Source organism: Schistocerca americana, chromosome 6 (assembly GCF_021461395.2).
Source record: "Schistocerca americana isolate TAMUIC-IGC-003095 chromosome 6, iqSchAmer2.1, whole genome shotgun sequence".
NCBI lineage: Eukaryota > Metazoa > Arthropoda > Insecta > Orthoptera > Acrididae > Schistocerca > Schistocerca americana.
In genome coordinates this window covers 394,622,693-394,635,028 of record NC_060124.1, presented here as the reverse complement: position 1 = coordinate 394,635,028, position 12,336 = coordinate 394,622,693, and the positions used below count along the sequence as shown (strand labels likewise).

General features: G+C 42.6%; 1 protein-coding gene across 3 annotated transcripts in view; it reads left to right on the top strand.

Moving 5' to 3' along the window:
- Positions 1-317: 317 nt before the first annotated feature.
- Positions 318-12,336, top strand: part of LOC124619919 (inositol oxygenase-like) — a 35,121-nt gene continuing 23,102 nt past the window's right edge. The window contains exons 1-2 of one of the 3 annotated variants that reach the window (XM_047146555.1): positions 318-406; positions 10,657-10,953. In XM_047146555.1, coding sequence (XP_047002511.1) covers positions 10,933-10,953 — 21 coding nt within the window. In that variant the 5' untranslated portion in view covers positions 318-406; positions 10,657-10,932. Of the gene's footprint in view, positions 407-10,656; positions 10,997-12,336 lie in introns of all 3 variants that reach the window. The other 2 variants (XM_047146556.1, XM_047146557.1) reach the window with 2 other exon arrangements.

Sequence of the window (12,336 nt, the reverse complement as noted above, 5' to 3'; positions counted from 1 at the left end):
ATACTAGGCGTCATCCAAGAACAAAATCATTTCAGTGACGAGACGGACATCTGTATTATACTCTGTTACTTAAGTAAACAGTTAATATCGTCTTACAAGGAGGTACATGAAGATGATAAGCGTAGTTCAGGGCTAACAGATACTGCGTTTCTGAACGTTGGAAAAAGTGCCACCTATAATTTCAGATGGAGAAGCTTCACCATAGTTGCTACGAATGTCGTAAGATACATATTTTTTTGCGATACAGTTTATCCATGACATAGATGACCCCACGGTCGCCCAGCGCTGGCCAACGGTCGCTTTGTAAGCTGATTAGCCTTCAGTTAGCTGCTTGACTTCGTGACAGAGTGTTCAGCACTAAAGCAGACGCTACTATAGCTTTGGTGGTGAAGTTGGATACTTAAAGGTTTGTTTCCGGAAAGTTTACTGTAATTGATTTTACCATCGCTGGAATACTCTCTTTTCGTTCGTTCACAAAGTACGACAGTGAAAATAATTCAGTAAAAATTAAATGATTGTTGAATGATCCATGAAATGAACGCATATTCCATTGTGTGGCCTAGATGATTTAATATTCTCGGTGTTGCAGATGTAGATCAGCGAAAATTATTGAAAGGCATGGAAATGACTTCAGTCGCATGAACTGCAGTGTATCTCACTGTCATTACCACTCTACACGTGTTACCAGAAACACCGACTTTCCGTTGGAACAATTCGCGCTTCTTCTGTTTGTAGTATTTACGTGAGACTAATAACGACCAGGATGAATGACATGAGTTATGAAACGCAAGGTATGACTTAAGCTCTGCCCGGAAGATAGCTAGCCAAAAACAGTGAATATTGAGTACAATTGCGGTTTTCAGTGAAGACAGTCATAAAACGTGTGAAGGCAATATTATAACACAAATTTCTTTCTACGACATATGAGAGGTAGTGGGAACAAGCCACGTATAGCGAGAATGTGTGCCACGTGCACAAGGACGATGGTTAACTTTATTCTTTTTAGATAGTCGGATGTAATTTTTTGTGTATCTACTAATGGGTAATAATTCGCTTGCAGTAGTCAGCGTGGTAGTAAGGAACACACCACTCTACACTGTGAAGAGAAAATGATAGGATTCGTGTATTAGCACGTCAGACTGAATACGTTAAGAAAAGCACATAAGTGTAACGGGATAACCGCGTGGCAGTCCTTCTTCGATACGTCCGTTTAAAGCAGTTTCTTTTTATGTAAAATTGAGACGCAGCGAATGCACAGCATGCCATGTCTCGCAGAAGATTCCTGTAGTGTTGCTGCAACTACTGCTGTTCGCCAACATTATTGCCTTCAGCGAGATAATTTCAAGTTATGAGAAGCACTTAAGTTGATTTCTCGTGGCCACTATCTCTTCGAATACCGTTCATCAAGAGCGTATCTTCGTATTTCCACCTTAAGTGTTCACACTAGAGTAACACTTGTACTTTCAGTAACTGTTTTTGAAGGCTCTGGCTCTGAGCACTATGGGACTCAACTGCTGAGGTCATTAGTCCCCTAGAACTTAGAACTAGTTAAACCTAACTAACCTAAGGACATCACAAACATCCATGCCCGAGGCAGGATTCGAACCTGCGACCGTAGCGGTCTTGCGGTTCCAGACTGCACCGCCTTTAACCGCACGGCCACTTCGGCCGGCGTTTTTGAAGGTGAACGAAAGACGCCAACAAAAGATCTCTAAGTATAACATACAGTGGAAGTTACGCTACGAAAAAGTTCTGATCTCAAGGTATTCAAAAATGTTCAAATGTGTGTGAAATCTTGTGGGACTTAACTGCTAAGGTCATCAGTCCCTAAGCTTACACACTACTTAACTTAAATTATCCGAAGGACAAACACACACACCCATGCCCTGGGGAGGACTCGAACCGCCGCCGGGACTAGCCGCACACTCCATGACTACAACGCCGTAGACCGCTCGGCTAATCCCGCGCGGCTCTAAATATTGTTAGATATGATACTTCCGCTATCGGGTAGATGTAAAGGAACAAATAATGTATGTTATAGAGACGTTGTTGCAATTTCGCTGCACTAATACGTTCGATTGTTTTTACCGTTGTATCGAAATTTACTTTAGCACTTCCGCGGAAGCATCATCTGATTAGGACCCTACATTCCATCTTCGTGTTTTGGTATTCCAGGTTTGAACAGCAATTGAATGTTTAATTAAGCCCATAGAGATTGTTTTAGCTGAAAAACGTATTTTTCCCGCACTGTTGAGAAATAAATGGTCCATTGTGGTGCGGTGGCACTTCTTCGAAAACATTCTGGAGAAAATTCGTGGGATAGCGTGGGAGACAGAGCAATGAGAGAAATGATGTATATTCTTTGTTGCAGAGTCATGAAATTCCTTGCACTGGTTTATACACGAAGATGATGTGCAATTCAGAGTCGCTGAAACAGTCGCAAGAAAACAATAAATGGTTTCATATATGAAATAGTGTAGCAACTTCTGGTACTAGAATTTACAGTAGGTATCATGGTGAATGTGCGCAGTTGCAAGCTGCGGTGATTACGTCACAGCCGATCCAACAAACACTCAGATGCCCACCACCACCGTAACAGTTGTGATGTCACTGCGTTCTGAGTGATGACAAGATCGTTTACATTAGTATTTATTATCAGTGACTAACGATTAGGTACTGAGTTGCTTTACAGTTGCCGGCCGTTGTGACCGAGCGGTTCTAGGCGCTACAGTCTGGAACCGCGCGACCGCTACGGTCGCACGTTCGAATCCTGCCTCGGTCATGGATGTGTGTGATGTCCTTAGGTTAGTTAGGTTTAAGTAGTTCTAAGTTCTAGGGGACTAATGACCTCAGACGTTAAGTCCCATAGTGCTCAGAGCCATTTGAGCCATTTGCTTTACAGTTATCAGTGTACTGGGGGACTAACAGTTGCAGACAACGAAAACATTTGAAATTAAGTTTTATTTATTTTCAAAGACAATGAGACGAAACAAAAGTGGATAAATTCTTATAAACATGCAGATTCATTTAGAGTTGTTAACGCCTGTGTGTACTCAGTATATTTTTTCTGGTTAGTGTTATGAAAGGGATCTGAAAAAGTGAACTGTTGAAACTTCCTTCAAGAGGCTAGCTGGAAAATGACGCTTTTCCAACTCTCGTATCTTCCATCATTCAGAGTTAATTTTGGTGATAGTAATGAGTGTAATATTGAAAAATTCGAGCACAGAAACGAAGCTCCTGTATACAAGTAGAAGCGATTTTACACGGAAGTATATTACCAAATAACGACGAAACTGTTAGTAGAGAAAACATTACTTATGAAGACAATGTTGTAAATGCGACAATATGCCTTAGTGTAAATAACTAGAAGTTAAGGAAAAAGAATTAAAGGAATTTAAGCAAATGAATACAGATTAAAAAGGTTCGTCTCTCTCGGATTTAATGCTGAGTTACTTAAAGGAGTTTGGGGATTATTTCCCTGACTGTCAACAGCAAGTGCTCATGAAAGGACAGTGTCCTAAATGGTCATCTGAAGATTTTACAAGGATTGCAGCTTCATGACGTATGTCTTTTGTTTTTAAAAAAGGGGTATTTTTTAACTAATAAATATGTTAATTATAATACTAATAAACTGCAACACGAAAATGCCGATTGTATTCACAATCGTGTATGAGTTGAACAAGTTTATAAGATCCTATGTGACGCGATGAAGCGAGAGGGTCAGCAAATATGTCAGCTCTCACTGTATATCTGCGCATGATAGGTACAGCTTATTCCAGCAGCTGTGGTAGCAACAGCACGAACAACACAAGTGGAGTGAGAAAACTGATCCATCACTGTTACTACTCAAGCAGTTTTCCTATAGGACATAATTACTCTTGATAGTTTCATTCTTTGCATATTAAGCCTGGCAGCGTCAAATAAGTGTAGAGCTTTTTATAGCTCGTGTTAGATATCGTATTTCATTCGTGTAAGGAAACCATAATTGCAAGTAAAATAAAACCTATACGAAAATTCGCATTCTTGTCTTTCGTGTGTATCACTATTGCCACTGAGCCGCTGGAACTCTCATAGATCAGTTCATAGCATACACTTCTTTCTTTCCACATTTAACATGCACCATAGAGGATCTTTCCCACCGTACACCCAGTTGGAAATAAAAATTGCGGAGAATTTGACCTCGCCACAGTGTCCGAGCTATCACTGAGACTGAACTTCTTTTAAAGCAAACCAGCTATTCGTACACGTGGCTTTGTGTTTTACAAAAATACAGTAATGCTCGAGAAATATAGGTACTCAGGTTCCAAATCATATACGATTTTAAAGAAGTGTTAAACCTGATAAAATATACGTAGAGACATCATTTTCAGCATTTCTGAAGGAATACAGCGACTACTTTGGTACCCGTTATGACATTTTTGACTGCAGATAAATCTCATCTTGGATGTTACACGTTTCCAGGCATTGTTCAATTTCTCCTGTGTGCATTTATTTTCTGTTGTGAAGTCAGAATCTGAAATATGATGATTATCTATGTTAGGAAAAAGGTAACAAGGTTCATGGTGCAGGGTCCGAGTTGTACGTTGCCTGCCTAACAGCTTTTAGGGTAAAAACCATTATTTTCTATTTCATATTTTATACATATTATAAAAACGTGTATAGGTGCGTATGTAAGTATGTGTGTTGCACATCTCCTCATACACCTCTGGATCGATTTCAACCAAGATGGTACAGAAGATGGACAGAGAGAGGGGTGAGGAAAAGAAGGATAGAGAGAGGGGGAGCAAGAAATGGACTTAGAGGGCAGAGGAGGATTTTAACAGAAGGGAGAAGAACAGATGGCCAGAGAAAGGAAAGAGGAGGGACAGAGAGAGAGAGGAATGAAGGACATGATGGACAGAGAAAGGAAAGATTATAATATGGACAGAGAGGTGGAGGAGGAGATCATAGAGAAAGGGAGAGCAGGAGATGGACAAAGAGATGGGTGAGAAGGTGACAGGCAGAGAGAGAAAGAAGGAGGAGATGGTCAGATAGAGGAGGTAGGAGGAGAATGATAGAGAAAGGGGGAAGGAGATGGATGAAGAGAGAGGGGAGATGGATAGAGATATGGGGAGGAAGAGTTGGACAAAGAGAGAAAGAGGTAGACATTGGCAAAGATAGGGGATAGGAGGAGATGGATAGAGAGCGGATGAAAGTGATGGAAGGAGGGAAGTGGAGGTGTATGGAGAAAGAGGACGATACTAAGGACACAGAGAGGGTAGGAAGAGATGAACTAAAAGAAAAGGGGAATAAATAGATGCCAATGCAAAGCCGGGTACTCAGCTTGTTTCACATAATTATTAAACGAATAATTAATTCAAAATGCTGTCATAATCTACAAATTATGAGGTATAATGTTATATTAAAGATTTTATGCAGTAAGACAAGTACTACAGTTAGAAGCTGTTTATATGTCTCGAGGCAGCATGACTCATGGCATGCGTATCACCCTGACTATATTCAGTAAGTAGTTGAGACTCAGAGATTACCAACAAAGCATAAACATTTTCTGAACTTTTTTCTCTCGTACATGCTTGGTGCCAAATATTTAACGCATTAACGCACTGGTAACGTAATCAACCGTTTGAAGCTGTTAACTAAATGCTAGTTCGATTCTTTAAAGAGTCGTTTTTTGGGAGGTGGCGTGTTTAGTGGTCTCTGATTAGGCATGGTCGAGACGACGCAAATCTATCGGCAGTCGTTACTTCCCTGCGGTAGTATGCTCTATATATAGTTTTATGTCTGCATTCATAACCGTTTCTCATGTGTCTGGAATGATATTCGTAATATTTATTATGTGTTTAAATTCGCACTTTTAACTGCTAAGCTCGATACATCCTAGAAACAATGCACACTTCAAATGGTTCAAATGGCTCTGAGCACTATGGGACTCAACTGCTGTGGTCATTAGTCCCCTAGAACTGAGAACTACTTAAACCTAACTAACCTAAGGACATCACACACACCCAAGCCCGAGGCAGGATTCGAACCTGCGACCGTAGCAGTAGCGCAGCTCCGGACTGGAGCGCTTAGAACCGCACGGCCACCGCGGCCGGAAATGCACACTTCACCGCTGACGAGGAACGTCAAATATATTATGTGATCAAAAGTATCCGGACACCGGGATGAAAATGACTTACAAGTTCGTGGCGACCTCCATCGGTAATGCTCGAATTCAATGTGGTGTTGGCACACCCTTAGCCTTGATGACAGCTTCCACTCTCACAGGCGAACGTTCCATCAGGTGCTGGAAGGTTTCTTGGGAAATGGCAACCCATTCTTCACGGAGTGTTGCACTGAGCAGAGGTATCGATGTCGGTCGGTGAGGCGTGGCAGAAGTCGGCGTTCCAAAACATCCCAAAGGTGTTCTGTAGGATTCAGGTCAGGTCTCTGTGCAGTCTAGTCCATTACAGGGATGTTATTGTCACGCAACCACTTCGCCACAGGCCGTGCATTATGAATAGGTGCTCGATCGTGTTGAAAGATGCAATCGCCATCCCCCAATTGCTCTTCAACAGTGGGAAGCAAGAAGGTGCTTAAAACATCAATGCAGGCATGTGCTGTGATAGTGCCACGCAAAACAAGAGGTGCAATCCCCCTCCAACAAAAACACGACCACACCATAACACCGCTGCTTCCGAATTTTACTGTTCGCACTACACACGCAGGCAGATGACATTCACCGGGCATTCGCTATACCCATAGACTGCCATCGGATCGCCACATTGTGTACCGTGTTTCGTCACTCCACACAACGTTTTTTTTTTTTTACTGTTCAATCGTCCAGTGTTTACGCTCCTTACACCTAGCGAGGCGTCGTTTAGCATATACCGGCGTGATGTGTGGCTTGTGAGTACTCACTCGACCATGAAATCCAAGTTTTCTCATCTCCCGCCTAACTGTCATAGTACTTGCAGCGGATCGTTTGGAATTCCTGGATAGATATCTGTCTGTTATACATGACGACCCTCTCTGTCAGTCAACAGACGAGGTCGGCCTGTACGCTTTCTGCTCTACGTGTCCCTTCACGTTTCCACTTCAGTATCACATAGAAAACAGTGGACCTAACGATGTTTAGGAGTGTGGAAATCTCGCGTACAGACGTTTGACACAAGTGACACACAATCACTTGACCACGTTCGAAATCCCTGAGTTCCGAGGTGCGCCCCTCTCTCGTTGTCTAATGACTACTGAGATCGATGATACGGAGTACCTGGCAGGAGGTGGCAGTACAATGCACCTAATATGAATAACGTATGTTTTCGGGGGTGACCGGATATTTTTAATCTCATAGTATAGTCCGAATCATAACCAGTAATGGTTACCAATAGCGATTTTAGTACGATCGATGTGCTCTATTTGTAGGACTTCGATGTTGGTGACAGTCCACTGGTTTGATTTTCAGAATGAGTTCGAGTTTGAGTTGGCAGAGGGGTTGCTGTCTCGACATTAGAGTGTCAAAGCTTCTAACTGTAGTTCTTCATTATATTAAAAATGGTCACTGTGTCCTCTGACGTTATCTTTTTAATTATGTTGCTGATCAATATAGCCCCTAAATATACTCGTGTGCAAAACGTAGGGACGAAAGTAGCTTCCGAATGATGTGTCACTGCCGAATAACAAATAGCTTGATGGATTGTAGACCATAAATGCAAACAACTGCTATCGAATAGTGTGGAATCTAACTGAAATAAAGTTTTAACATGGCTGTCTCTCAGTTTCAAGTAGAAATCACACAGCCAGCCGGTTGAAAACAACTGTTTGGTACGTTGTCCTAGGTTTCGACACCTCTAAGGATGTCTTCATCCGAACGAAATTTTAAGAAATTGTAAGGCTACCTTGCAAGCGGGCAATGGTCGAAGTTTAGACCAGATATGCTCAAGTCAATAATTAAAATTAATTATGTCCCTTCCTTTGGCACGTCTAACTTGCTAGGAACAGCATCAGACTGATGCTGATGAAGGCATCCTTAGAGGTGTCGAAACCTAGTTCAGTGTACCAAACAGTTATTTGCAACCGGTCATTCCTAAGCTGTAACTGAAATACCCAATGAGACGAACAGAAATGACACTATTATTCAAAGACAATGCTTGATGTACTCTCGTATAGCGAAACATGAGAACACGTATTGCATCGCAGCAACAGTGTCGACGTGATCTTTTGGTGTCCATGTGATATGGTGTGGGGAGGGATTGTGTTGCATGGGCGTACTTACTTCCACATCTCTGAACACGGTACACTCACTGGTAAATGTTACTGTAGAGCTGTACTCCTTATCACGTGTATCTTCTCAGGGATGCATTCGTCCCAGACTTCATTTTCATGGATGATAATGCGCTACTGCCTTAAATCGCACAGGTCTATGTGCTCTTGGAACAAGAGGATGTTCTCCGAATGGACAGACCTGGCCGTAACCCCCGACTTAAATCACATCGACGACGTGGGATGCGCTGGTGAGACGTACTGCACCCGTCCACATACACCCACGACCATCCACAAATTGTCAGCCGCGCGGGTAGAGGAATGGAACACCCTGCCACGATAACTCCTCGCCAAATGTGTGGCAGGGTTTTGATTGCCATTTATTAAGATCACTTGCCATATTAAGGACCACGTCCCGCCTTTTGTAATATCAAAAGGACCATCCAAAATCGTGGTTATTTCAGCATAATTATTTCATTTAAATACAATTGTCATTTCTGTTCGTCTCACTGCGTACTTTCCTTCAGTTACTTTCTTTACTATACTGAAGCAGTTCTTTCGACGTATGGCTAAAGTTTCATGGAGCTACGTTACTTCGCAGTGAGACATCATGCAAAAGTTACTTTCGTCCATAGGTTTGGAGCACCAATGTATTTGAACGACTTGCTGAGCTCCGTATTTTGACTATCACTTTTGGAGACTGTCAGCTTCCTAATTCCAGTTGCGGGTGTTATCTTTGATTTATTCATATATACACATCAAAAAAGGTTTTGCATCACCCCGTTTCCTAGAACTCCTGAAGATAGACTTTGACTGTGGATATTGTATCACAGACACAATCCCTTTGACTGTTCAGATAGGTCACTAAACCCACCCAAAGATGTTAACAACCATGCATGAGCAGCGACTATTAGACGGAAGGGGTCAGACAGCCGATCAGTTCGAAATTCCGCCAGGAACGACGTAAACGGCTCGTGTTGTCTGTAGTTCAACCATTCTTAGATGGTCAATACCGCTGTTCGATCGCGTCCGTATTGTTACTTTGTGTCAGGAAGGCTCTCAACAAGAGAAGTGTTCAGGCATCTCGGAGTGAACCAAAAAGATGTTGTTCGGACATGGAGGAGATACAAAGAGACAGGGACTGTCGATGACAAGCCTCGCTCAGGCCGCTTGAGGGCTACTACTACAATGGATGACCGCTACCTACAGGTTATGGCTAGGAGGAAACCTTACAGAAAACCGACCATGTCGAATAATGCTTTTCGTCCAGCCACAGGACGTCGTGTTACGACTCAAACTGTGCGCAATAGACTGCATGATGCGCAACTTCACTCCTGACGTCCACGACGAGATACATCTTTGAAACCACGTCACAATGCAGCGCGGGGCAGATGGGGCCAACAACATGCCGAAAGGACCGCTCAGGATTGGCATCACGTTCTCTTCACCGCGAGTGTGGCATATACCTTCAACAAGACAATTGTCGGAGACGTGTTTGGAGGCAACCCGGTCAGGCTGAACACCTTAGACACATTATCCAGCAAATGCAGCAAGGATGAGGTTCTCAGATGTTTTGGGGTGGCATTATGTAGGGCCGACGTACGCCGCTGTTGGTCGTGGAACGCGCCGCAACCGCTGTACGATAAGTGAAAAGCCATCCTCCGACCGATAGTGCAACCATATTGGGCGCACATTGGCGGGGCATTTGTCTTCATGGACGACAATTCACGACCCCATCGCGCACATCTTGTGAGTGACGTGCTTCTGGATAACGACATTGCTCGACTAGAGCGGCCAGCGTGTTCTCCAGACATGAACCCTATCGAACATGCGCGGGATAGATTGAAAAGGGTTGTTTATGGACGATGTTACCCACCAATCACTCTAAGGGATCTACGCCGTATCGCCATTGAGGAGTGGGACAATCTGAACCAACAGTGCTTTGTTGAACTTGTGGATAGTATGCTGCGACGAATACAGGAATGCATCAGTGCACGAGGCCATACTACTGGGTATTAGAGGTACCGGTGTGTACAGCAATCTGGTCCACCACCTCTGTAGGCCTCGCTGTATGGTGGTGCACCATGCAATATGTGGTTTTCATGAACAATAAAAAGGGCGGAAATGATGATTATGTCGATCTCTATTCCAATTTTCTGTACAAGTTCCGGAGCTCTCGGAACCGAGTTGAAGCAAATTTTTTTTGATGTGTGTGTATAAAGAACAGTCGTTCATTACACCAAGTCAAAAGTGCGTCCATGTTTTTCTGTATTTCCTTAGCACTGTCCAACTTGCCAGTAGATAACAGAGATAAATGAATCTGAATAAAGGAAAATAGAACCAAATATAAATATTTTTCTGTAATTTATACTGAATCCGAGGCAATACAGTAAGTTTGTGTCTGTACATCAACAGGTTTCACAGTGGCGAAGGATATTCCGATCGAGTCTGTGGGGCTCCGAAGAGGCATCGGAAGCGCCTACCGCGGCAGTGCATCGTCCCAGAGGTTGTGGCTAAAGGGTTATCACGAGGCCGACGTTCGGCCGATCTCAGTGGACTTGACGGCAACGGGCCAAGCGGCGACGGCGCGCTTCCGGTTGTACATACGGTAAAAGGGTGCCTCGCAGATTTTGGGAATCTTAGCGGAGACCGCCCGCTCCAGACCTAGTCACAGGTGCTCCCCGAGTCTCCATGTCTGCCGCCAAAGTCATGGTGAATATCCAGCGTCGACGTCACATCTGCTCTACGCAAACTGGTATAGTCCGCATTCAGCATGCCTTTCCTCTACTGTCTAATGTAATGTAGTTGCTATGTCGAATAGCGGATATACCTCCTCAGTTTTTCTGAATGCGGTCTGTCTACTGATATTTCTTGGATTGAATCAGTACACAAGTCTTCATCTCTCAGCATTATTTTGGTTTATCATTTACGTTTATTTCATAACACACGTAAAGTCGTTTTTCAATTTTCAATTTTCAAGAACTGTAGAGGTAAGTAACGGAGTATAGTACAAACGTCCCTCTCATGACTGAAATAGTCATGTACTTAGATGGCGCCTCGTATAGTAAACATTATGTTTACTATTCAGAGCCGTTCTAGTCAAGGTGTCGTAGGAACTGTGTGCCTCGAAAACATAATGTATGCAAACAAAATGTTTGCCTTTACGAAAGTAAGGCAGAGCATGATATGTGTTTGGTGCTTTTCATTTAGAAAAAGGGCAGTAAGTAGCTTTGACCAGTGTTGTAACTGATGTTCGGAAAGAAAACTGGTAATTTTGAGTGAAAAGTGTCAAGTATCTTCGCGTCACATAGATTTAGAAAGGCATTTAACATTACTCGAGCCGATATTTCTGGTTCATTGTGATTTTCGTTAGCGTGGGCAGCCATTTAAATAAATGTGCCGTTCCAGTCTTGCTAACATTTCTTTTCATTAAGTAGTATCTGGAATGTTACTAGAACTAATCGAAGTAGATATTAATGATGATGAAGGGACAATATTAGACTGAAACGACTTCAGTTTGAATGATTTCATAGGTTCAAAAGGTACGAAAGTAACATAACATAAAATAATGGTTATGAATTAGTTTTCTGCTACTCCTATGTTCTGAATATGTATTCAAGATAACGGAAGATACTGCCATTGAGCGAAAGGGTAGTCATTACAGTAGGTGGATAATGAGGTAAAAGAACAAAAAGGGAAAAGACTGAATTGTATAATAAGGCAGAAATTGCGCATGGCCACACATTGAAAAGAAACTTGTACAAATTCCAGTAATCTCATAGAAAACATGGATGAGCTTTCATACTTAGAGCAGTTGTAGAAAACGACTGAATCGACTGCAAAAGAAGTAAAACGATGAGTCAAAACGATATCGAATGATTTTGATAAACTACACAGAGATTCAAATATGTCCGAAATATCAATGTGAGAATCAGTGGTTTTGGAAGTAAGTAAGCTGAAAATTGTTCAAAAACTGGGGAATGCTCATCGATCAGTAATAAGCCGCCTATTGGAAATTATTTTGTCTACGATCCAGAACTACAGCGATGGATACATACATTCGGACTTATCGGATCATTTATGGAACAAGTGCTA